At 30.0% G+C, this 27,030-nt stretch overlaps 3 protein-coding genes across 5 annotated transcripts; 2 read left to right on the top strand and 1 right to left on the bottom strand.

Annotated features, from left to right (window-relative positions):
• Window positions 1–120: 120 nt before the first annotated feature.
• On the top strand, window positions 121–3,262 carry LOC105195942 (twinkle protein, mitochondrial). The gene is made up of 7 exons (XM_026133282.2): window positions 121–964; window positions 1,065–1,306; window positions 1,394–2,075; window positions 2,182–2,426; window positions 2,500–2,597; window positions 2,666–2,882; window positions 2,957–3,262. Exons 1-7 carry the CDS (start codon window positions 712–714, stop codon window positions 3,101–3,103), a joined length of 1,884 nt encoding a protein of 627 aa, XP_025989067.1. The 5' UTR covers window positions 121–711; the 3' UTR covers window positions 3,104–3,262.
• Window positions 3,263–3,371: 109 nt separating this feature from the next.
• Window positions 3,372–27,010, top strand: LOC105201825 (glycosyltransferase 25 family member). The gene is made up of 10 exons (XM_011170040.3): window positions 3,372–3,714; window positions 4,798–5,026; window positions 5,322–5,664; window positions 5,909–6,028; window positions 6,281–6,470; window positions 25,068–25,142; window positions 25,352–25,409; window positions 25,470–25,597; window positions 25,873–26,073; window positions 26,312–27,010. The coding sequence occupies exons 1-10, from the start codon at window positions 3,500–3,502 to the stop codon at window positions 26,487–26,489; spliced, it is 1,737 nt and encodes a 578-aa protein (XP_011168342.2). The 5' UTR covers window positions 3,372–3,499; the 3' UTR covers window positions 26,490–27,010.
• LOC105201824 (trace amine-associated receptor 4) lies at window positions 6,929–23,196 on the bottom strand. Of its 3 annotated transcripts, XM_026133225.2 has the most exons (9): window positions 22,258–23,196; window positions 11,653–11,775; window positions 11,241–11,489; window positions 10,426–10,533; window positions 9,934–10,075; window positions 9,748–9,861; window positions 8,397–8,635; window positions 8,054–8,241; window positions 6,929–7,584 (listed from the first exon to the last, which is right to left on the bottom strand). In XM_026133225.2, exons 2-9 carry the CDS (start codon window positions 11,678–11,680, stop codon window positions 7,360–7,362), a joined length of 1,293 nt encoding a protein of 430 aa, XP_025989010.1. In that variant the 5' UTR covers window positions 11,681–11,775; window positions 22,258–23,196; the 3' UTR covers window positions 6,929–7,359. The 3 variants fall into 3 exon arrangements, with proteins under 3 accessions (XP_025989010.1, XP_011168340.2, XP_039309296.1); XM_011170038.3 differs by lacking the exon at window positions 22,258–23,196 and having other exon boundaries at window positions 10,426–10,512; window positions 11,241–11,769; XM_039453362.1 differs by lacking the exon at window positions 22,258–23,196 and having other exon boundaries at window positions 11,241–11,769.
• Window positions 27,011–27,030: the final 20 nt, after the last annotated feature.

The following is a 27,030-nucleotide window of genomic DNA, read 5'->3' on the forward strand; positions in this document are numbered from 1 at the left end:
GCTGTGTTCACAATATGGCTGCTCGCTTAGCCAATCAAGTATCAATCAGATTACCAATCAGAGCTTCGGACATCAATGTCGCTTCTCTCTTTATATAGGACTCTACGCTGAACACGGCAGGAAGCGACGCGACAGCCAATCAACGGGCAAGCTCGTTAGAGAGAGAGATATATAGATAGATAGAAAGAGAGACACACACAAAAGACTGATGCAACAAGTTTAATTAAAAAGAACAGACCTTATTTTATTTTGTACAACAGCCTTTAACTGTTTAACTGTGCATACAATATAAACCGTGACCATGTGCTCCGCGTCTGAATGTGTGCCGGTTTTTCATTATTACGAATGTTACGAATCGACAATATCAATAAAGCAAATGTAAATATCGTGGAGACGACAGTAAGGATATCGAGTTTGAAGTACATTAAGTAATCATTTGTTTTTAAGTCCTATCCTCTGTCTCGTGTGTAATCGTTATTGTACCCGACGAACGTAACATAAACAATGACCCTCCTATAAGAGACTTACAATTATTTGCTGAATAATAAACTTTGAAGTATGAATTGTATTGTAACAATGTTCAAAAATCTGAATCATGAAACAAAATTATCTACAGCTGGATAAAACATCAATTTTTATTATTGATCGAAACAATTTCAATGCTATCAAACTTAATTTCAATGTTGAAACTCCAGTTAGATAAGGAAAAAAATGTCTTTAAAATTATTGATGCGTGCTTTGACTGCGGAAAAATATGATAAATTTCGGATGTTTTATCATCGTTTGTATTCTACTAGTAACATAAATAATCCAATACCTGGGATATCTTTATTTCAAATAAAACAAATTTTGAAACAAAAGCATATTGCCACTGTTGAAGGACATGCATGTATAGTTATCGAGTGTCCTATATGTGATTCTGAAAAATCTAAAAAGGCAAAAGTTTATGTTAATAAGACAACAGGTAAAGAAAAATATCACATAAAATGTATAACAAAATATTTGATATAAAGAATGCAAGCAGATAAAACTAAAATAACTTTGTAAAAACTTGTTTTCTCCAGGATACTTTATATGTGATAAATGCAATTCTAAAGGAGAATGGAATATATTGGAGAAATTTTTATCATTAATAAAATCAAACAAAACGAATAGTGTACAAGAAGAATTGGAAACTTTGAGGAATATTATAAAAGTTCATGACAATTATGCTTTAAAATGGAATAATATAATAGAATCTAATCAGCAAATTGGAGATTTATCATCAGAGTCGTATGAAAGAATTTTGAATATATTTTCTCTTCCAGTAAGATAATTAAGTTAACATAAATCTTTCAGTGTTTCTATATATATATATATATTTGTAAGTATTACACATTAATAAAAATTACAGAGAATTTCACAAGAGGACATCTTGCAGTTAAATGGTGTATATGCAGCTACACCAGCATTATTATATTTCCCATTAATTGCTTTTGGTAATGTTATGGGTTATAAAACTCTTTCTAGTAAATCAGAATTAGAACAAACTGAACCTATTAACAATGTTGGTGGATTTATAATTTATAAGCAAAAAGGTACTAGAAGTGATGGGTCTGTGGTGGTTGTGCCAACGATACATGATTTATTAGCAGTAGCATCTCAAAAGGCAGCAAGTATGATTGTCTGTTTGCCATATAATTTACAGAATTTACCACAGCAGTTGTTGCCAAATTTTGAAAATTTTAAAAAATTAATTCTATGGTTTGGAAATGATGAACCTAGCTGGTATACAGCCAGACAATTTGCTAAAAAATTAAATGAGAAGAGATGTTACTTTGTGAGACCAATTGACACGCAACCTAGACCAAAACTAGCTGCTGACAGAGGCTATGATCTTAAAAGTATTTTGATGAATGCACAACCAATCTGGCACAAAAGTATTACTATCTTTGACGATTTGAGGCAAGATGTGTTATGTGATTTACAAAATATAGATAGAGTTCAAGGTGTAAAGTGGAAGAGATATCCTGCTCTAAATCGAATTTTAAAAGGACACAGAAGAGGAGAGTTAACGATCCTAACTGGTCCAACTGGTAAAATAATAAATCAACTAACAACTGAAATAAGAAGATAAATTATTTGTGTCCGAGAATGCTGCTTATAAAATTGTATTTTTCATGCATATTGATGGACTTTTAGGCAGTGGCAAAACTACATTCATGAGCGAATATTCACTGGATTTAGCAATGCAAGGTGTCAATACATTATGGGGTAGTTTTGAAATTAGAAATGCTCGACTAGCTAGAACTATGCTACAACAAATGGCAGAGGTGTCTTTGGAAGAAAACTTGGATAAATTCAACTCATATGCAGATGCTTTCAACAAATTACCAATTTACTTTATGACTTTTCATGGTCAGCAGAACATCAAAGTTGTTATGGATGTATGACAGTATACATTATTTATAAGTGAAAGATTTATGATATTATGTATAATTTTTCACTTTTTTATTTCAGGCAGTTGAACATGCAACGTACGTGCATGACATAGCTCATGTGATAATCGATAATGTGCAGTTTATGATGGGTATGTCGGAAGACATAACCAGTGACAGGTGAGACAAATGTTTTTACTCCTTTTTTGAAAAATTGATCTTGATATTTATATGGCGCTATATTTTAGATTTTGGAAACAGGATAAGATCATAGCAGAGTTTAGAAATTTTGCTACTAAGCATAATTGCCACGTTACTTTGGTTATACATCCAAGAAAGGAACGAAATGAAGAATTGACAACTTTGTCTATTTTTGGCAGTGCCAAAGCGAGTCAAGAAGCTGATAATGTATTAATTATACAAGATAAAAGACTTACTAGCATAAAAGGAAAGAAATATTTGCAGGTATATATTTGTAATTGTAGACAGTATGTTTTTTAGTCATCAACATGACAAGTTCTTGTATTTTGTATCATTAGGTTGCAAAAAATAGATATAGCGGAGATTTGGGTATAATGATCCTAGAATTTGACAAAACAAAACTTAGTTATGTTCAAAAGAAAAAAGTAAAATCAGAAGAAGTAAATAAAACAACAGAAACCCATATTTCTTTGATAAAAAATTGAATTTAAACTATAGTCAAAATATGGCCAAAGTGAAGAAGATATGCTAATCTAATTGATGTATATTTCAATAGTAAGTATAGATGTGTATATATTTCTGATGTATTTTTTCTATGAAAATTTTGTAAGAAACAAGGAAAGAGAATTTATATATATATATATATTGTAAAAAAATGAACATAAAAACAAATTTATAAAATAATTGTCTTACGATTAATATTGCGTATTATTAATTTCCTGCTTTACCGATCGCGTGCACCCACGCACTTGTGATAATGGGCAAGGGATAAGAAGATTGAGAGATCATGTCGTCGAGTAATCTATTTGCGTAATTTCCATTTCTCTTTATCTAGATTTTTTTAATGGGCCACACGAAAAGATACGTGCGTGAACGGAATAATGTACCGATTTTGTATTCGCCTCATAATGATCCTCCGAGATTATCTAATTGTTTATTCTGTCGTTGGTTTTGCGTGGTTGTCTACGTGCGATACGATCTCGAAAGAACCGACCTTACTAATCGGTGTTCTAGTCAGAAATAAAGCGCATACTTTGCCATACTTTCTGAGTCTGCTGGAAAGACAAGATTATCCGAAGAAACGAATAAGTTTTTGGTGAGTGACAAGACATAACCTCACTTCTTCGTTCGGCAGCAACATCGTAAAACTCGCGTATAAGCATCTAAATTCGTCAGCGTACGTAACGAATGTGAATGTTGATGGGACTTGGAATTAAAAAAATCAATTAGCGTGCTTTTCGATTTAGATGTTAAAATAACGTGAGAATTCATGCGTCTATCGTTGCTTGTAAAAGTCGAAGATTGTCCCGTATTATACGGTAATCATGATTGTTGGGTGAAATTAAATGCCCTTAATTATAAGTGAATATGAGGAAATTAATTAGAGATATCTCGAAACAATGACTTTCATCAAGATTTATTGTCAGCGCGCATTTGCACTTTTGCATTCGCTCTTAGTCGAGATTTCAAATTTATTTATAAACTTGAAGTTGCCCGCCAATCGATGCGGCGCGTGTGCGACAACGCGTCGATTTACAAACGCGCGATACAGGTGTGATTGAAGCGAGTGCTGTGAAAATGTCCGAATGTTTGTTTGAAAAACAAGACGCTTGAGTGAATATTGTTTAATAATATTTCGCTAAATATTGAAGAAAATAAAACAATTTAGAATTTTTTTACTTTTTTTACACCAATAATGTTACGTGGACGAAATTTATGAGATATACCTTGCTTTAGGTATTGCTCTTTTAATTCTTTTGAATGAATTCTCTCTATCGGCTCTTCTTTTAATTTATAAATCGATATTTGATTGTAACGTAAAAGAAAACGAATGCTCGTTAAAATTAGAGTTCTTAGTCAAGAAAAATGTTCGGAAATTTTTGAAAAAAAAAAAAGTTGTTCCTAGTTTTCTTATTGCTTTATTTTTCCAAGTTTTTTTTTTTAAGTTAATATCACTTTTTAGTATTTTTATCACCTATATGTCAATGATTTTAATGTTTCTTTCTTTTATATTTAAAAGCATTGGAAAATTAAAAACATTGGTTAAAACTATCATAATGTTTGGGTGTCGATTTGAGCACTCGTCGATGTAATTTAATTATTTACGGACATATTTGTTTACAAGAAATAGTCATGTACGTTAAGTCGAAACGCAAAAATTTGACGTTAATCGTTTCAGGATACGCAGCGATAACAATGTCGATAACTCGATTGAAATACTAAACAAGTGGATCAGTTCGAGAAGCGAGTTATATCATTCGCTGAATGTTCATTTAAACGCATCGTCGACGGGTTTCGAGGACGAAAGATCGATTGCTGATTGGTCGTCTCGCAGATTTACACACGTGATAGATTTGCGCGAGCAGGCGCTCGATTACGCCAGGAAAATATGGGCAGATTTCATTTTGGTGAGTTAATTTTATTTTGTTATCTTACGTTATGTCCATTTCTGCCAGTGTACGCACGTTAACTTAATCAGTCATTGATTCAATTGACGAAATTGCTGCAATTAAGACACACATCAGCATTATTTTGTTGTTAGTAACAAAAGACAGATGCAATGTATCTATTAATAAATTGAACTGAAATTAGACAATTTTGCGCAAAACTTTAGTGAATTAGTGATTCACGTGGTTATAAAAAAAATAAATTATTTCTCTCAGATATATTTCGTAATTACTTGAGGAAAGAGAATTCTTGCAGATGCTGGATGCCGACGTTTTTTTAACCAGTCCAAGTGCAATTCGCAATTTGATAGACAAGGGACATACCGTCGTGGCGCCTTTATTAAGATCGGACGGTATGTATAGCAATTTTTGGGCGGGAATGACAGCGGAGCATTACTATTTGCGAACGGAGCTCTACGAGCCAATTCTATTTCGCGAAAAAATGGGATGCCACAACGTGCCCATGATCCACAGCGCGGTTCTCATAGATTTGAGAAGGCGCTATTCCGATCGTCTCACCTATAAAGCTGAAAAGCTGACCGATTACGATGGACCGGTGGACGATATCATAACTTTCGCCGTGGGAGCAAATAAATCAGGTAAATACTCAAGGTTATATTATCTATACATATATTAAATTTGTTACATGTATAATTATATTATTTAATCTTACGAACTATGAATAATATCATGAGGAAAGCACCGATCGAATGTTGATTTTTCCAAGTTTTTGCTTTCGTCATGCGCCTTGATTTAATCTTTAATTTTTCTTCAAAAAATTTGATTTTAATCATAAAAACTTTTTATTTTAAGTACATGCAAAATATTGTGTTTGTATCACAGATGTGCCATTGTTTGTGTGTAACGATGACGTCTACGGTTTTGTCATGGTGCCTTTGGAGAATGATGAAACTATCGCGGAAGATATGCAACGGTTGACTAATACCAAGGTGGAAATATTAGGTAAGTTTTTTTCCGTAATAGAGAAGCAGAATATATAAATAAGGAAAATAAATATAATAAATAAATAAAATAAGTAATTTTAAATGAGTGAGAGAATAAAATAAATGGAAGCTAATTCTAGAAACCAAAAAATATCTTGCAATAAATATTACTTTTTCATTTGTATGGTATATAATATCTAATCATTGCACACAAGTATACAATATTGACGACGGTAATTGATATCATTAGTTACGATTGCTTTTCTTACAGCATTTAACGACTATTTGGCATTGTCAGATGATTTGAAAGAATTTGTGGTGTATCCGAAGAAGGACACTCTCGGTCTAGATCACATCTACATGATAAATTTATTAAGGAGACCGGAGAGACGTAAAAGGATGCAGAATCTTTTCAAAGAACTCGGTATAAAAGCAGAAATTATTGACGCCGTGGATGGTAGGTAAGTTATATACGATGATAAAGTATATTTCTTATAAGCATGGAAAATCGAGATTCACGGGAGCATCTCGGGGTAATTGAGTTATTAACTTTAAATAAAGTTAACCCTGCTGTTTCTGATTTACTTTGAGCAATCTTTATTTAAAAAAGAGTAACTCTGACTAAATTCCAAGTATTTTTAAGTTTTAGCTTATTTTTTTTACTTTTAAATAAACATTTAAAAGTACAAAAATATAAATACTAAAGAATAAATTATAAACAGAGATCCTTTTAAAAACTATAGATTAAAATAAGTTGAGAACAACTTTGCTGTACAATATATACATATATATTCTCTTTTTTTCATATTTATTTATTTAAAGATCTTTTTTTTGATAAATTTCGAACATGAATGAAATACTGACGTTGTTAATGCAGCATGCAGTTGAGAGAAAAGATTCCACGAGATAAAATTACTCATCGAGTCATAAAACATTTATAATATATTTGATTTAAATGGTATAGACATACATATAAAAATCCATTTGACTTTAAATACACGGTAAATATACTAGTAAGATTCACAAAAGATGTTATTTTCAAGTTGCCTACAAAGTGTCATCATAACGAAGTAACTCTATCGTAAAACACGTATAATTTTTATAGACATTCATACAAATATGAAAAATGGGGCTACAATAACGTATGGACTTGGAACAGCTATATTACAATCACATTAAAGTAGAAGAAGAGAGAGTGAGGAAGAGGAAAGAAATAATACTTTTTCAATATGCTATTAAAATATTGTTGCAGGCTACTATTTTCGCTCGTTTAGCTTGTATTTACATGATTCTTCGCCGCCGAAGTACGCGGAAAAATATTTTTGCATCACGTCTTGCATATCGCACGCTCTACACGGGCGTGTTACCGTATTCGTGTATATTGTAACCTGCACATGTATACGTGCTCCCGTTTCGTGCTTTCCGAACGCTCATATTGTGAAATAATCGACTAGTCTTCGATTGCGAATGCCTGCTCTCCTCGCTGCTGTATATTCTATTAATTCCACGATCGGTAGTAAAATGAGTAAGCTTTGACCATCCACAACAGGCATCGTGCATTCGCCTCGTAGCGAGCTGGAAAAAACCCATTTTCTCCAATTTTAAATTTGCACTTGTGGAAAATTCTGAACACAAACTCTCCATAAGAGATATGATATTATCTACTTTATAAAAAATTCTAATCAATTGTAGTCCTCATTTTATTATGTTTAATGGAGACTAATATTTAAAAAAATATTAGTCCTTGAAAAAAATTGTGTAGTGCTTCTAATTAACTTTTAAAAAAAAACAACATTAATATATGTTTCAAGTAATCATACAACATGCAAAATAATTCTTAATACTTTCATCATCATATCGCAATTTTGTGACAAACAAGTACATAATCAATAAAATTTTATTCTAATTTTATACATAATTTTATACAAAATTTGATTTGACAAAGTTGTAGTATTCTCGTTATTAAGGTATTTTAATGACGAGAAACAATTGTAATTAATGATATTACACTAACCCCACAAGTATCATGTAACAAACGACTCACCTTAATCTCGTGCATTCGGGCGGCGTATATAATGGGATTTACCAAAGTTTTCAGGATAATGAGACCATTAATTATGGCGTAAATGAAGAATACGACACGCGGCGACACCCCATTTAATTGTAATACGCAGTCGTTACAAACCAGCATGTACATTATTACTCCGGGCATCCATCCGATCACGAAGCTTCCTTAGAAATTGCGCGAACGGGGGAATATAAATTTTGCAAAAAGTGAAAACAAATTAAATATTTTAAATTTCATCTGTGTTGCTATAAAACTTGATATAACTATTGGTATCTCTGTTTTTTTACAGCTGCGCAACTTTCTCATTGCGCTGTCTTACCAAGTATGTATAAAGTTGTGTGGATAGCTTTAACATTACGTGCCATTTGTCTAGAATTGCTACGTAATGCTTCCGACACTCTTGCACGAGTGGAAGAGCCCGCTCTACGAAAGCGGAGTCTCGTGGCTTGATGTTTCTTCACTATGCAAAATATGTGAACGTAAATGCAAACCATTAAGACGAAAGGCCCGAAAAAGAGGCTACTAAACAACATTCGAAATTGCTTGTGAAATAGGAACCTGAAAATTAAGATATTTATTCAGTAGATACACAGTAGATACATACATACATACATACATACATACATACATACATACATACATACATACATACATACATACATACATACATACATACATACATACATACATACATACATACATACATACATACATACATACATACATACATACATACATACATACATACATACATACATACATACATACATACATACATACATACATACATACATACATACATACATACATACATACATACATACATACATACATACATACATACATACATACATACATACATACATACATACATACATACATACATACATACATACATACATACATACATACATACATACATACATACATACATACATACATACATACATACATACATACATACATACATACATACATACATACATACATACATACATACATACATACATACATACATACATACATACATACATACATACATACATACATACATACATACATACATACATACATACATACATACATACATACATACATACATACATACATACATACATACATACATACATACATACATACATACATACATACATACATACATACATACATACATACATACATACATACATACATACATACATACATACATACATACATACATACATACATACATACATACATACATACATACATACATACATACATACATACATACATACATACATACATACATACATACATACATACATACATACATACATACATACATATATATATATATATATATATATATTTATTTATTTATTTAGTTATCAATAAATTAACTTATTTTTTGCAACGTCAAAAATATTCTTTGTAAAGAATATTGAAGTATATCATACGTACGAATAAATTTACATGAGTGAATATAGATAATAACACGTACAAGAGAATCTTTATTTTATATTTTTCATTCATATTGCAATTTTACGAGTAAACAAATATGTAACACAAAACTTTTTTATTTAAAGTTACATAAAATTTAATTTGAAAAAATATTACTATTCTCTGATTCTCTCGTTATCAAAACATTTATTGATAACAGTTATAATTGACGGTATTACACTTACACGTTGTTTTTGCATTCTTCAGACTGAAAACCATCGTTCTCAATTAGATTAAAGTACAGTGCGAAGAAAGAGATAGGTAACACCCACAGTAGAACTAATAAAATTGTGGTATTTCTTGAAAGAAAAATAAAAATACAGTTGTACTGTTCATGGAGATTCTTTCAATAAGGAGATAAATTGTATTACCTATATGTCAGGATCGAAAGGTAGTGAAGGGGTCTGAGAATGCCCAGATAATGATTGACAGCCAAAGCCATTAAGTGAAATACTGTAATTATCACACCTCCCAGTCTCACAACTTCAAGAGCCAGTAAAAAACAGTCCATGCCTAAAAACAACATGATCGAGTATTCTTTGATTTGTTTTTTATATTCATAAAACGTTCTTTATCGTACGCTGTCTAATCTTAAAACTCTAAAACAGCTCATTCTACAATGTATCGAGAAGTGAATAGAAAAGTTTTCTCTATATAATAAAAAAAAATATATATATATATTAATCGCAACTTTTTGAAAGTTTTTTTTTAAATTAGCTTTTTGTTATTGTTTGCTAAATTTTTAAGAACCAGTTACTTAAGAATTTATTGGATTGAAAATGAATTGAGAAATTACATAAAACATATATTTAATGAATTAATATACATATATAACAAAAACGATCCATTTAACAAGATGTTACCTTTCAATTTGATTCCGAGACCAATAGGTATAAAACTATTTAAGATTAGTCCTATACCCAGAACACTGCTAGAAAAAGCATCTGCGCCTAAAATTATTTCCTGTGGTTCTGTTAAAAAGTTTTTTTTTTGTTGTGGGTGCGTACTTATTTCATATATAACGAATATACATGTATAAATAATATTAATTGTGATGGATTCAACCGTACTGCTTCAATTTATTGATTATAGAGCAATCGCTCTTTCAAAAATCTTAAATATCAATAAAGGTCGAACGACACATTGTTTTAAAGGTATTTTTTCTCTTTATAAAATGCCTTTTTTTTTAGACGAGTATACTTATTTGCATTTAGAAATTTTAGAAGTCAAAAATAAAAAATTGGAAATACATTTGAATGAGTAAAGTCATCTAATAGTCTTCATTAAAGTTTTTTCTTTAAGAATTTGACAAGTAAAATTTATGTCACAACGAATTCGATATAAGATTTATGTTAAAGGATAAGACAATATGTTATAGTGGATGAGTAACGTAAAATGATGCCGGAAATGTGTCAAATTATCTGCGACAACAATGAACAAAGACTTTTATGGAGATTGATAGAGATTGATATTTCGAATATTTATTAAAGTAAATTTTTTGTGTAAACTGCGAGGTTTCAATCTATTAATGCCTAAAACTTGCAAATGCAATTTCTCAAGAGACACTTAGCCAAATTAAAACGACAAGACACAGTTGTGAAGAGAATTAAAAGATCTTTAAAACAATAAACGATTGAAAAATTTTCAAATAAACAGTCGGTATATATTATTACTATACCTGCCAGACTCAAACTGATATATAACGTTGGACTGAGTGGACGTCTAATCCAAAACACACACATCAGAACTTTGATATTTATGACTATTGAAATGAGACAGAAGAGGATCAACGGTGGTGCTCCATACAAATACAGTATTCTATCAACGTTTATGATTTGGCTCGATATATTCACGCTCTGCATCACCGAATCATTAATCATTGTCATGTTTGTAGTATCTATCGACATGCTCGTAGATTCTATCGATCCTTCGAATACAGAATTATTAATTATAACGATCTCAGAATTTGATAAATTTAATGTTCTATATGCATGTTGTGTCGTGACAGTTTCCATGGATAATGTCAGTCTGCATAATGTCGTAATAATATTCATTTTCATATTCTTCTCTTTTATTATTGAAATATTTACCTTTGTCTTCCTGAGAGTGAATATTCATAAATCGTTTACCTCGAATTATGTATTTTATGAAGTTGAGTATTCTAAGTAACAGCTTCAGTAACAGCTGGTTACTTCCCCTGCTCAAAGTTTTATCTGAAAGTATAATTTATATTGATTGAAGAAATTAAGGTTCTGCGATTATAGATGAATTGAAAACGGAAAATAAGAGCGTAGCCAATAAATTTTCATAATAAATTTATTATGAGATTAAAATATTTTCTTTTTAAATGTTATATTTCTTACACAAAATATTATTTTATACTTGGTACTTTCCGAGATATGATATAAAATGAAATCGTGATCTCTCTCTCACTCATATTCTTCTTAGAACATGAATTTTTCGTTTAATTGAAAATCTACAGATATTTTATTTTGATAAACTTAGATAATGAATGTGTGCTAAATTATCAACTATAATAAGATTATAGTTTATTAAGGTCGAAATTGAAAAACATTTTGTTTAGTATGTATTATCTATACACTTGATGTATTCTTATGTTAAAATTAAATATAAATGATAGGCAATATTTATCTATGGACAAGCTAGAGCGTGGGTGAGAGAATTTCCGAAGAACTACACGATTCCAATAATTCTCTCGTCTGTCTGCTCTTTCCCTCAACCGATCCGACAGCTTTTTTTTTTATCAAAGATTCGAAATTCCAACCATTCCAGCTGGCAATAAAAACGCGACAATACAACATTTTCGTCCCCTCGTGTTTTTTATTTCACACTTCTCTCTTGATACGATGGTAGCAAAAACATTCGAAAAATCAATCGTTACATTTGGTAGTTTTACGAGAAAAACCTCGTGCGTCAAATCCTAGCGCGCACGCGAGGCGACGTGCCGAAAATGTTCTATTTCGGTCATCGTTAATATTCAGACGTGATAACCACTTTGGTTGCTCTGGGACGGATTATAATTTATGAGAAAGCAAGTCGCGCGAGAGGACGAATATAAGGAACAAGTCTAATCTGCAAAAAGCTAAGTGCCGCGTTCTCTCGGGACGAAAGCTATCGTCTCCATCGAGTTGGAAGTTTCCGTATTTATTTTGTTAAACTTTTGCGCAGTTTTTTGATAATTTTTATCGATAGCAGAGGATTATAAATCAGTATTTCAGAAAATTTACAGAGAGAGTAGTTATTTCTTCAAAACAGATATTTTACGTACATAGTACGTCATTGCGCTATTATACATTCTGGTGATTAATGCTCACGATTGTAATTAAGAATAATTAATTATTATTATTCAGCATGTTATTTTATTATTTTCTTTCTTTTTTTCTTAAATATTATTTAAATAAATAATATTTGACGATTAGAATAGCTTCCACTTGTAATTGCGTTGAAGATGATGATTAAAATAATTTTTTTCTTTTTGTAATTTCGCTGAAGAGGGCTCCAAAGAGAGCCGAAATGTTCGATACTTCTAATTCATTATGAATAAATAACTATTTGAACACTGATTGTGTTTTGCGCTCTTATACCCGCGCTGACTCTCACTAGCCTGTTTTAGCTGTTTAATTTGTGTTAAATCTTGAGAGTCTCTGAATACTTTGTTTATTTAAATAAAATTTGAAATCTCGTTTTTTACCTTTTCAAACATTTATATATCTAGAGTTAAATATTACATAAACTAATATAAAAAAATTCAATGATTTTCTTAATATGTGTTACAAGTTTATATATAAATAAAAAAACAATTTTATAACGCGGTGATCTTATCCAAGAGCATTTATTACGTATCTAGAAGCGTTTTGGATTTTCTATTTTTTATTATTTGACTTATTACAAACATTTGGATTGTATTCAAAACGATTGGAAAGTTTTCGACATATCACGAGAGAATGGAGGGTCTATTTTGATTGGTCAATTGTATCATGAGTTGCACATTAAAAAATGATCTAAGATTATTACATCAGTAAATTGAGATTCAATTATATATCATGCTTGCATGGTATTTAATTAGTGTTATTACACTATACAATTAAAATTAAAATTTAATTTTTTATTGATTGTTTTTGCTTAATTTAAATTAAGCTGATTTTATTCATATCCCAATAAGATTCATAATGGCTCAAAAGAGAGGATTGAAATTCGCGATAGGAAACTCGTGAATCGGAAATTCGCAATGCGCAAAATAGTAGCATAACAAGCGGTCAGAGCATAATACTTGCGGTTCCGTTTGAAATTGCGAATTTCCGATTCACGAGTTTCCAATTGCAATTCCGTTCGCATCTTTAGGTTATTATAGATCTTGTGCGAATAGAATCGGCTTTCTGCGCGATTCTAATCGCTAAGTAAATGAAACGAACAGAATGTGTAAAATAGATTATTTTGATCAATGACGATACGTATTATAAAAACAATTCAAACTTCAAACAATTTAAAGAAAAATGTACTTTTGAGTTAAACCTTCGAGAAAATAAGATGAAAATCCAGAATCTGAAATTAACTTTAAATGCGCTATACTTCAACAGAATTTTAATCTGGAGCTTAGTGGCAAAAATATATACAATATTAAAGATTGAAAAGATTGGAATATTCATTGAACTTTCTTGACATTTTGTTTTTCTTTTTTTTTATGAAAAGGTCAGTTTTGAAAAAAAAAAAAAAAAACCGTAATATCTTACAATAAAATGTAAATTCTACTGATAAGCAAACACAATTAATTTTTTTTTTTTTAATAATTTCTGCTTAATAAAAGACAAATTTTAAAGATAAAAAAACATTGTGTAACTTCATCAAGTGTTATAATCTTCCAGATTAGCACTGATTATAATCGTCTTCTTTTCTTACATTAATCCGTGTGACGAGAGATGTATAATCTAAAACGGCATAAATCTTAGTCGATCCAAAGTATGTATGTAGTCTCGAAAGCACGTAAAGTGGAGAGTGATGTCTCGAGAGAAAGAGAAATGAGATAATAACGTTATTAGGTTGATGAATAGACAACGGGAGGAAGTAAGAAGGAAATAAGAGGAAACGATGAGCCACTAAATTATCTCTTAATGCGCGGGGTGCAGAAAGAAATCGATACTCTGCGACTTGAATTTTTCGCAGAGCGAAGTTGTTATAAAAGTTGTCGTGAATATTTTAGATTGAAGCTGAGATAATGAATAAAGCTTTTTGAGCAAGGATAAATTGAAATATTCGCCATGCCAGCGTTTATCACGTACCACGTTACAAAACTCTACCAGCTGTTATTACTTATGTTTCCCTTTTGTTTCACTTTGAAAAGTTCCGAGTTGCTCGCATTTCTTTTATTCAACGAACCAACGTACGCATATGGAATGTAGAATATGGAATGTGAATTCGTTTATAAAGAAAAAATTATTTATACTGTTTTTATTTTCTTTAGAAACGAATCCACTTTCCACATGCGTACATTGGTACATTCAGGAATATGAAGAATATCATAAATAAAATTTTATGAGCGAGAATAGCTACAAGATTATTCACTCTCCGTATAATTTTATTTTAGTACATGTTTAATTTGTATAAATTTAACTTTAATTTAGCACAATTTTATGTTTTATTTTTAAAGACTTGCTAAGGTAGAAGTGTGTAGAAAAATAATGTTGAGGCAAATTTTTGCTAAATGTAAGAAATACTAGCTCAATTAAATTCAAAACATTTCCAATACTTGTAATACTTTGTATAAAAAAGTGATAAATTGTTAAAATGTTATTTTTTATTTTTATTTCCTATTCTCAAAATTTAATTGAAGGGAAAATATTTATTTCACATTTTTAAAATCTCGAGATTGCCGATAATATTGCAAAAATAAAAATTTTATTTCCGACATTTAATTTTGAATTTCTACTTATTTCTCATTAATTAATTAGGATATCAATATAAAAAATTAAATTCGAAGTTAACAAAATTTGCTTAGTCAACTTTTTAACAATTAATCTTCCAAACTTACTATCATATCAGTTTTTGCGCGCTAATTTGTTTGCAAATTTCTAATATTATAATTAAATATATATTTTTACAAGAATTAACATAGAGTTACTATTTGCGTGTTATAGACATTTCCAATAAGAGTTCCATAATAACTTTTCTTTGAACGAAAAAGTTGCGTTTCTAGAAAAACTGCGAACAAACTCTCGCATTCTTGATTTCATTCACGTTGAACTAGAAGTGAGCAAAACAACAAGAAAGATTGATTGTTAGTGATTCTTCACGTATCTCCATACAAAATAACACAAGGTTTTCTAGTAACATTTGATACATAGGTTGATATTTCTTATCGGAAACTAACTCGACATAAAATTTTTTCTCTTGGCATATAGAGAGAGGTATGAAATTCCTAGTTTTGCAAATATATAATGTATTCATATTGATTCTACTATTCTGTTTCTTGACTCGAGTATTCAAATTTTTTATTAAAAAATATAATTTATAAAAATGCATATACAATTATGTTTAAATATACTCGATCGCCTAATTAAAAGGTTTCACAATTATCATAAAAATATTGTATATTTATATATTTAATCTTAAAAAAGATATTTTTTATTACGCAGTACGCACAAGGGAAAGCTAACGTGTACATATAAAAACTTGCGTATTTGAAATCTTCACGCTACATATTTTTTTTAATATATTAATATAAGCACTTTATTAATACACAACATGTAGTGTGTAACTTTGTTTAATTTCCGTCTCGCGACATAATAAAGTTAAAAATATATGAATAATAATAGGTTTAATTAGCTGTTAATAATTGAGGGCTCGTGTAAAAAGTTTCATGTTAGATGTAAGCATATGTGTAGTTAAGCTGAAGAAAAGTGAACATTGTAATAAAGACAATATGGTTGTGGCATTTATATTTTTTTCTGCTCAGATAATTGGAAAAGAAACTAAGACAGTCACAAATTTCTAAAATAGGAATAGAACAACGCGCAAATAATAGTTTATTAATCTTATACTACCTTAGGTATGTATTTAATTACTAAAATGCTAAATAGAAAGATTATTATTTTGATGAATAATCAAATAGTTTTCCCTTTGAATATTATTTATTGACTATATTAATTTTATTTGACATATTGATAGAATTGAATAAAAAAGTTTATATTATAATCATATTAAGATCGTATTTATTTTCAAAGATTGACCATGTATAATATTTTTGCGATATTTATGAAATATTTTACTTATGCAATTGAGTACTCTTGCGTACAGTTTTACATTCTGTCGATAAGCTATGCTTTTTTCACCAAGAAATTTTTAATACGGAGTCAATGAAAAAAATTTGATGTATTCAAGAATTTCTTGTTTATTTTTAACGCGTTAGAATCAGGAATTGTATATTCGAATTTATTCGAAAAAGAAATCTGGATATTTACAGTTCCAAGGAGTCACGTTTGAGTTGCTAAATCGTATTAAATTTCTGAAAGCTCGCTGGTGTCGTTTGGTGTCAAGGGCCGCCGCTGAGGAACCCGCAGACCCTTTTTATTCTTTCTTATCCCATTGAAACAGCGCACGTCTCACGAGTGATAAATATCCCTTTGAAGATAACGATACACAATTTGCACGAGAAAGGAATCAATAGACTTGTTTCCCTCTAACGCGTAAAATGCGTACATCGTAGTACGATTCAGATAAGCGCGGAATAATGACGTGATGCTTCTAGACTATATTAAAAAAAATCGCTTTTAATCTCTTGCTGCCACTCGGATATACGCTAATCACTCGAGAGGAAGTTCGATCGGTGGCATTAATTCCTCATTAGCGAGAGAATCGAGTTCCAGGTGCGATGTACTGATATAATTCAATCGTCCGAATGTGATTATTATAAATACGATTTTATTTGCTGTGAAACATAATATTATATTATTCTACACTTTCGAAGATTCTTTTTCTAATAATTCAACGAATCGTCGCTGTCCTTCTTTTGTTGAACATTTTTACTTTAATTATTATACCTTTTTATATTAGTAACATTATTTAGCGTTATCTTGTTATGTATATATGTTTAATTTTTTTTTTATAATTCCTGTTATTTCTAGATCGATCTCTAATTTTCTTTTATCTCTCCAAGGATCTGTAGTAATTTTGATAAAATAAAGAATATATTATAAAGAGATCGACTGCTAATGCCAGCTCGATAGAGGTATTCTTGATATCAATTTCTCTCAGTAAAGAGATAAACTTATAAAAGTAAAGAGTTTATCTCTTTATGGAAATAAATTGCCGAAATTGTCGGTTCGAATAATTTTATGTATTTTAGAATATTCCAAAGCCGAATGCTTCTGCTTATTGGAGGTAGAATCAAAAGGGAAATAAGTTATAAATGAGTGTCCCTTTTTCAGATAATCACGGATCATGATTGATTGAAATTATGCCATTCGCGATGATGTTATTTGTCGCCCACGAACGTCCGTTGACTTGTACAAGTTAAATTAAATTTAAGGACATCGTGCAATACCGTAATGAACGATCGAAGAGACTATTCGGAATACAACCTCCCACGTGGGCATTTATATAAATTGCTTTGACAATATTGATGTGGAAAAATTATTTTAATCATTTCTGCGAATCAAGAGGAAACACGTTTTAAGTTCGAGTTATATTCGAATTTATGTTACATGTTTCTTATATTGTCATATAAATCATTACTATTTATGTTTCGAATGTGCTTTATTCACTTGTCTGTAACAATTATTGACTAAAGCTGGAATTCATGGTCGTAAATAATTTTTAATTCTTGAGAGCGGAATTAATTGGATTTACAGATCATAGATTGTTATTCAACTATTTAGATTATGAGTTTTCGTAAAAATGAAATGTAGGATTATGTACAGTGAAAACTGTTAGATATGATTTTGGTTGTACGAATTTATCTTAAAAAATATTCTTTAGATATATATTCTTTCGATACATTTCTCTCTCTCTCTCTCTCTCTCTCTCTCTCTCTCTCATGTAGGACATCTCAGACATATGTATAGTGATATTAAAATTCCTGTGTATAATGATATGAAAATTCCTCGACAAAATCGCATGGATTTTTTTTTCATTGAATGATATTCCCTAATTAGTTATTTATAACATAAATAGAAGGTTGAAAATTATGCGCTTTCTGAAATAAAATATAAAAATTTTACATAATCATTTTCTTTCAAATCAATGTATTTTCTCATATACTATTTCTGTGGATATTTAATTAGCTTCTGTCATTAGAATATATTTACGTTTTTTTGCAGTAAGTTTGCATAATAAAAAATATTGATAAACGATTTACTGGGAAATTTTAATAGTTGGCAAGATGCTTTTTTTATTTACCATTATATTTCCGTACGAACATAGACACGTGTGACGCGTAATATCACCTACACGTGTTGCGTTCCGTATGATCAACGAAACTTGAAGAAAGATCGATCTTTTCTCACATCCTTCGTCCTCCGATAAAATTAGGGTGTCATTCATCACGTGCGTATATAAGAACTTACGTTGCAAGTGCGATATGAAAAAAAATTTGTGGCAAAACCTATATCAGTTCGTTTAACGATCTTTCGCTCGCACGTGCGGATATACGATCAATGACCTGACATTTCTTACATATCGCGATACACGCGTATAAAAACATTTTTGTCGAATTATTTTATCAATAAAACTTACAATTAGTTTTATTTCGACCACAGTGTCAAAAATGTGAACAAATCGTTCTCCTGTCGGAAGTTTCCACATTTGGCTATTTCGGTTTCTTTATCAAATTATCATTAACAATCGATCTTTTGTTCAACTTAGAATTAATTATTTTTTTATTTAGATTAACAATTCTTGCGTAATTAAAGAAATAAACTAAAAATTTTTCTATTGCAATCTGAGATATAATAAAATTATATTAAGTTTCCTCTAATAATATAAAATAAACTTAATTTTAACTGAATTCTTATTTGTGTATAATTACAAGAATATACAATATCGAAGACACCAGGAAAGATTAAATAATGACGGTTCTATGTTTTTAAAAAAGAAAATGGATTACTATTTAATTCAAAGTTTATTATTAATATGTACTCAAAAGATGTAAATTTTAAAAAAACCCATGTAAATATAAAGAACCTACAGGGAAAATATTAATAAAAATAAAGTTCATGAATTTCCAACGTAGTACATTCATCTAATATCTTATATTCTTACTTTATGTTTCTCTCTTGAAACAAAAGCTTTCGTTTTCTGCTCTTTTTATATATAAAAGCGTTTATTTCATTCAAATGTCTCATTTAAATGCACCTACTTATTGAATCCATCTGAAGCAAACATATTTTGATGGGAATTAGACCAGTGCCTGTTTTCGTGAAGGGATACGAACAGTTGCAACTCTTTATTGCTTGTACACAAAAATGTATCTATAATTTAGCTACCAATTTAATTTCTTAGGAAATTAAGTAAGCTTTTTTGGAACATTTATGTTATATTTACATATAAGAAAATACTTTTGGAAAATTATCCAATTTTGTACATTAGTATTCTGTTTTATTAGTATTCTCATTTTATGCAAAAAGAAAGAAACGTTCATAATTTTTTTTTAGAAATTCAACACATTGCTTATGATCATTATAATTAACATTTTTATAATAATTGGTTATTATAATGTTACATAAAATTCTGTGTATATAATTTATTCTATTATCATAAATTATGTAGGGAAAGATCTTGAATACAGAGGCGAAAAATACTATTTCATTTGTATTATTTGAAATATTACATGAGAGAGAGAGAGAGAGAACTCTTCTTTTTACAATATTCAACAAGATTAGAATAGTAATTTTTTTATGTTTATTGAAATTTATTTATTAAAAGACAATAAAATTTTATTTATAAAATTTTATATGTTATATATATTTATTAAATTTTATTAACATTTCTTACAAAACTTTATTCCGATCTGTTTTATATTGTAAGGAGGGATTACTTTATAAAATGAAATAAATGAAAAAAATAAATCTATATCAAATTATTCGTAATTGAAATTTTGCATTATAAAGTATGTTCTAATAGAATCAAATAATAATTTATATAATTTTGAAATTATAAAATTATAAAATTTACTTTACTGATAATAAAATTATATATTTTAAAATATTTAATAATATATTTAATATATTTAATAATAACTTTTTAATAATTTTTAAATATATTTAAATAATTTATTAAAAATAATAATCAATAAGGAAAACAGTAAAATACCAAAAATTACCTCTATTGTAGTAAAATAGGTAGAAATACATGAATTAAATTTGATATATAGTATAATAAAAAATATATATATATTCTAACAATACATGATATCGTATGAACATACGATAGATATTATTAAAGATATATACATATATTAATAAAAAATAAGCAAAGAAATATGAAAATTTTTGAACATTAACAAATATATAATTATTTATATATGAATTTTTTTTAAATTAATTAGTAATTTAAATTATATATAGGTGTATGTATGTGTGTATGTATGTGTGTGTATGTGTGTGTGTGTGTATATATGTTGCAATTTAATATTTGGAGTTTATTTCAAGGATTCAGCAGTCGGAAAGTAATATAAAAAGTTCACATATGTTTGATTCGATCTTTCCGAGTTTTAGCAAGTTTTTTTTTATATACTTTCATAAGTATACAGTTAATTTCTCAATACATTAAAGTTCATATATCAAGCATATCTGGAATTTCTTGACTAGAATAAATCATTCTCAGTTTAAATGCTTTATTATAAACTTTTAACTCGCGATATTCTTATCAAAAACTTCGCAGATTTTATGAAGTTTGTAGAATAAACTTGAATGATACATTATGAGATTTTGTTTCTAGGATCAGTACAATGTAAGATGCATGTGTTATAACATTATTTGAATAGTCACATGGATAGACATTAAATATATTATTTTATAAAATAAGTTACGTACATATACACACACTGAAAACACATAAAACTCGAAAACAGAATTGAATCGGAATACATCTATACATGAACTTTTTTGATTGTTATTTAATGTTGAAGCCAATCTGTGAGTGATGTCTACATATTATATTACATTTTATAAAATATTAAAACTATTAGTTATTGTTCTTGTTAAAGTCTCGATTTCATATTATATGCGTATTTATTTTATATTGTGTTTTTTTCTCTAATAATATATATTTGTTAAACAAAGAATAGTGCAGTGTTTATAATTAACGATAATGCATGTGTGTGTGTGTATGTGTGTTATTATTGTGCAAATTTTTTTGAAGATTTTAATATTGTGAAAAGGAAAATACTATTTGCAAACTTGTAAATAGTTAATTATTAAATTTGAGATCCAATAATTGCACAATGCAATAATTGCAATGTTATATGTATATTACTGTATAATTTATTAATTGATCGATAGATGGATGCAATATATCATGCAAATGATGCCTGATGACAAACGCAATGCTTATATAAATTTTGAAACAAATATAATATTACTCTCTTTATAAAAGTACTATAAAAGTACTATAAAAGAATAATTGACATATATATATATATAGTTTACATACGTATATAATGTATGTAACATAAAAATGCATACCTGCTCAAAGTTTTTTCGAAGATTTATACAAGTATTTTAAATTTGATCTTAGTTCCCATTTTGCGTAATCGTTGTCACGTGATGTTACGATCTCTTTCAACCGTGCGATGCAATGTCGATGAGACGATAGTCGGTGACGGACTGAAAGATTTTCGCGCACTGTCGAGTCTGAGTCCTTTTGAAATTTACCACGCGCAGGCTCACGGTGTCAGGCGCAGAACGCACGTTGATGTCCCGCGCTGGAGAGAACTCTGACGTGCACGAAAGAAGAAGAAAAAAAAAGAAAGACCGATAACGTATCTTTAACATCGATACGCACGTAAATGATGCGGAGATTAAAATATACCTCTATCGCGCATTCGTTTGCGTCAGGCTCGAGGATGTCTGAACTTCAAACAATATCGATCGCTTTTATCGTCTTTCTCTAAATTTGCCCTGTATACGTATAAACTCCATCGTATTTTTCTTTTCAAATAGCAATTCTTCTCTCGAAGAAAAGTACTAATCAAGTATATAGTGACGAAAATACTTGCCCGCTTAAAATATTTAAAAATATAATTGTACGTGACTCGTTGACTTTAACGATTTGAGAGAAACTTTGAAGGTCCGCGACGAACGACGAACGGTTTGATCGAAGAAAAGTTCCGACCATTTCTTTTTTTATTATAACGGCATCGTATTGAAAGCCCTAGGCTTAACGTTGGTTAATTCCATTCGCAGAGAGGTAGGAAGGAATTGTCGCGTGACTTTGCACTAATGATTGGGTTTAAGCTCGGACTGACCGAGTGAAGAACGAGATAACTTCTTCACTTCTGTGTGTATGTACCTTTCCTCTCTATCCATTTCCTGATAAACCTCGGAAAACGTTGGCGAAACTGACGAAACTTGGCGAGTTAGTTTAACAATAACTTCCACTAATCGACATGTTGAATTTTTTAGTAGCTTTATTTTATAACAATACAATTGATACTCAATTATGCTGCTTATAAAAACTACTTGGTATAGTAAACACATGAATTTGATTCTTAACTTATATATCTACGTTTGATCTTAGGTAACTTTTACATTTAATATATAAAATATTATCATGTTATAGAATCTTAATAAAAATTTTTGTACAGCGGATCACTTATGACCTGATAAAATATTTTTTTTTTCTTCTTTCAAACATATTGGTATCATATGAAAGTGAGCTAACAATATCAAAAAATCCAACATGTTTTTTGTAAAATGAAAGAAAAAGTTTACACTATTATAATTAATTTTGGGACGAAATTTTTATCTCTCTCTGTTTTGTTTTTCCAGTTACCGGTATGGATTTCATTATTTCTTTTCATTGTGTTGGGACGTGGGTCGGGGGGTAGGGCATCATTTTTCAAATTAAAAACCTCGAGATTACATAAAATCTTACCGTGACACTCTTCAAGATTAAGACTTTGTTAGGAATGGACAAGAGAAATAGTCGAAATGCCACTTTTCGGTAACGCAAGATTAATACTAATGATACAATGAAATTGGCGGCGAGTGCGTAAAGTAAGCATGATAAGAGGACGCGGCGTGGCGCGGCGTAAAACTTAATCAAAGGCTACGATAGTGCCTCTGGGGATAGAATTTTTCCTCTCGGAAGTAAGATTGGGGATAAGGGAGTCCAATGGCGTATGTAATCCGTATTGTCCGAGGACGAGTGTAATTTACGTCATCACTATGCTTAGCGTTGTTCCTTCCTTCATTCACGTTATCTATACTTGTATATTTTACCTTCATATTCCATTGCGTTTTCCGCTAACGTGGATATCGCTGACGTAGGTAGTGGTGATTATTCGCTATCTTTTTTTTGCTATGGCATGAAATCACGTAAACACTTTAAACACAAAATTTATATTTTATTATTTGTTTCTATACATATGTAATTTGATTCGATTTGACTTGAAAATCGTAACGTGTTATACAAATTTTTCTATTCTTTATACCTTTTTGTTGCTTTATTGGGATCTGAGAATACGCGGGAAAAAATCCGGAAAAATTCCAATATAATGTTGTTATCAAAGAAACATATATCGCTTCAACGAGATGTATAATAATCTATCATTATCACAGCAGACATTTGGTTTGCTTTATGAAAGAGTCTGCAAAATGAATGCTTCTAAGATTTAATGAAAAGTACTTGAAGCGCAATATGCGTCGTAATGTGTTTGCCAATGCGTTATTTGTAACGAGACATCAAATCGACTAAAAATCGACGCTAATAGTATACGCAACAATAGTATACTCATATGCCACTCCAACCGTTTGTTTCAAGGCTTTGAATTTTAAAACTCTAGCATTCCAGCTTGGCATGCTAGAGTTGGGGTTTCATATTGGTACTCTTGATTTTACAATCCCTTTTATCGAGAGTTAGAATCATATCGATCAGATCGGCGCAAAATACTTTATCCAAACAAATTGGCGTGACTATTTTGAAATACTTCGTATATCAGTTTCTAATAACATTTATTCCCTTCAGAAAGTTGTGACGATATAAGTTAAGTATATGAAAAAATATACAGTTAAAGAATTTTGCAAAAGAAAAAATATTTTTCAAATATTAAATATTAAAGTAATACATCATTATTTTATTGTTTTTGTATGTACATATTATATAGTCGTGAAGGTATCAATGCATTGACTTTTCCAGTATGTTTCATTGATTATTAATGACACATTGTCTCAATAAGCTTACTTTTTGAAAGAGAAAATTACTGGCAGTTACTGCATACATTTTTTGCTAATTTATTTAATCTTATGTCGTTATTTTGTCTTATCTATTCCAGGACTTTGAACGAGAGTTTCCTAAAGAAATGGGGCGTGACACCGATGACAGAATATTCCGATCCTTATCACAAAAGGTAATTAGCGCGCAAAAAATTTAATTTATTTAATTAAATTTAAATGTTAAAGAAATTTAAAAAATTTTAGACGGAGTCAGATTGTTCATTAATAATATAAATCTGATCTATAAGATTTGCTTCAAGTACAAAATTGTGCGCTATACTTTTCTCTATGCTTTTCGGAGGAAACTGTCTTCTTATAATATTTTATTTTCCTTTGCGCATAGACCGATGACAATGGGAGAAATTGGCTGTTTTCTCAGTCATTACGTCGTATGGCAGAAGGTAATAAGACACTTTATTGTGAAAAAAAAACTCGTTGATTACTCATGAAATATGTATTAGGTATTAAAGCACGGTTACAAAAGCGTTATGGTATTGGAGGATGATGTCCGTTTCGAGCCATTTTTTCGACAGAAAGTCAATTACGTCTTGGCAGAGTTGACTGATCTTGGAATCAAGTGGGATTTGGTGTAAGTTCTCTGAGAGAATTCATTATTTTCCAATCATGTTGTCACGTGTTTTATAATTCGATTGTCTTTCGATCAGTTTTCTTGCAATTTATATTTTATTTAAAGCCGAAGTGCACAAGTTATATAACAGATGAAGTGATAAAAAGATTAAAGTAAGAAAATTAAAGCTTTATTGATTGCAGTAAAACTGATTTAATTATTTTGATTTTGATTCTTTTGAATTTGGTCAGGCCTAAATAATTGACACGTTACATATTTTACAATCTTATGTTTAGATATATGGGAAGGAAAAGATTGGTGAAATCGGAGAGTCTAGTGGAAGGATCAAAGTTTCTGGTTTGGGCGGGATACAGTTACTGGACTCTCGGTTACATTTTATCGCAGACGGGAGCGGAGAAACTGATCGGTGCTATGCCTCTCGGGAAATTAATTCCCGTTGACGAATTCCTTCCCATTCTTTCAAACACGCATCCTGAGTATGAGTGAAATAATTCATAATTTTAGAAATAAATAGACATCCCTCATGTCTTGCGAATAAGTCAATGTCCGCGTTCGAATCGGAAAGATTCGAGATTTACATCTCGGAAAGTAGACTCATAATAATTATCCTGTAAAATCCGATCGAACGCTTTCGCTTTTACATTATGTAACTTATTCTTTAAGAATAGCTTGAACGGATCTTAATATTCATTTGGTGCTGTGTTATTTCGACAGGGAACGGTGGGCGGTTCAATTTCCTACTCGGGATTTGATTATCTTGTCAACAAATCCACTTTTAGTTTATCCAACGCATTATACGGGCGAAGATGGACACATCAGCGATACGGAAGACTCGAAACTCGTGCATGATGCTCCCCTACTTACCGACTTGGAAAATCGAGAGGAACTATAATCAAATCAGACACTGTCGGAAAAGAAAAAGAAATAGCAATCTAGTCGAAGAATCAACTGCCAATAATCTATGAATTTAATAGCAAATTTTAAAAAATTTTTAACGTAAGATATATCTGCAAATTTATATTGCCAATATATTGCCATGTACTATTAATTTGTGTTTGTAATTAATCGAATATAATTATAAACATATAAACAGCACGTATGATATACAGAGTGTCCAAAATGTGTGAAAACCCCTTAATATTTTGGAAACTAAGCATTTTCGACAGAAATGCTTCAGACAAAAATTAAAGGGGTTAAAAAGGTCTATATAATCTTCGTTCAGAAATTTTCAAAAGAAATTTCTAACGATAATACAATACGATTTGATAAGTTTTGTGAATCTACTATACACATACCTTTTATAACTTTCATAAATAACGTATGATATATGTATTATATACTTTTATACTTGTACTTTTTTTAGAAAAAAAGTTGCCATAATTTTGCCATAGATTTCAGATTTCCTTAAAGAAATATGTATATATAAATATGCT

Source organism: Solenopsis invicta, chromosome 9 (genome assembly GCF_016802725.1).
Source record: "Solenopsis invicta isolate M01_SB chromosome 9, UNIL_Sinv_3.0, whole genome shotgun sequence".
Lineage (NCBI taxonomy): Eukaryota > Metazoa > Arthropoda > Insecta > Hymenoptera > Formicidae > Solenopsis > Solenopsis invicta.

Excerpts from the sequence above, each read along its gene's own strand:
- LOC105195942 (XM_026133282.2), top strand. The coding sequence starts at position 712 with ATGTCTTTAAAATTATTGATGCGTGCTTTGACTGCGGAAAAATATGAT. Across the intron at positions 965-1,064 it reads TTATGTTAATAAGACAACAG|GATACTTTATATGTGATAAA; the intron begins GTAAAGAAAAAT and ends TGTTTTCTCCAG. Across the intron at positions 2,883-2,956 it reads AAGGAAAGAAATATTTGCAG|GTTGCAAAAAATAGATATAG; the intron begins GTATATATTTGT and ends TTGTATCATTAG.
- LOC105201825 (XM_011170040.3), top strand. The coding sequence starts at position 3,500 with ATGTACCGATTTTGTATTCGCCTCATAATGATCCTCCGAGATTATCTA. Across the intron at positions 6,471-25,067 it reads ATTGACGCCGTGGATGGTAG|GACTTTGAACGAGAGTTTCC; the intron begins GTAAGTTATATA and ends TATCTATTCCAG. Across the intron at positions 26,074-26,311 it reads CTTTCAAACACGCATCCTGA|GGAACGGTGGGCGGTTCAAT; the intron begins GTATGAGTGAAA and ends TTATTTCGACAG.
- LOC105201824 (XM_039453362.1), bottom strand. The coding sequence starts at position 11,622 with ATGAAAATGAATATTATTACGACATTATGCAGACTGACATTATCCATG. Across the intron at positions 8,242-8,396 it reads CACAACTTTATACATACTTG|GAAGCTTCGTGATCGGATGG; the intron begins GTAAGACAGCGC and ends GCAATTTCTAAG. Across the intron at positions 7,585-8,053 it reads CCCGAATGCACGAGATTAAG|CTCGCTACGAGGCGAATGCA; the intron begins GTGAGTCGTTTG and ends GGTTTTTTCCAG.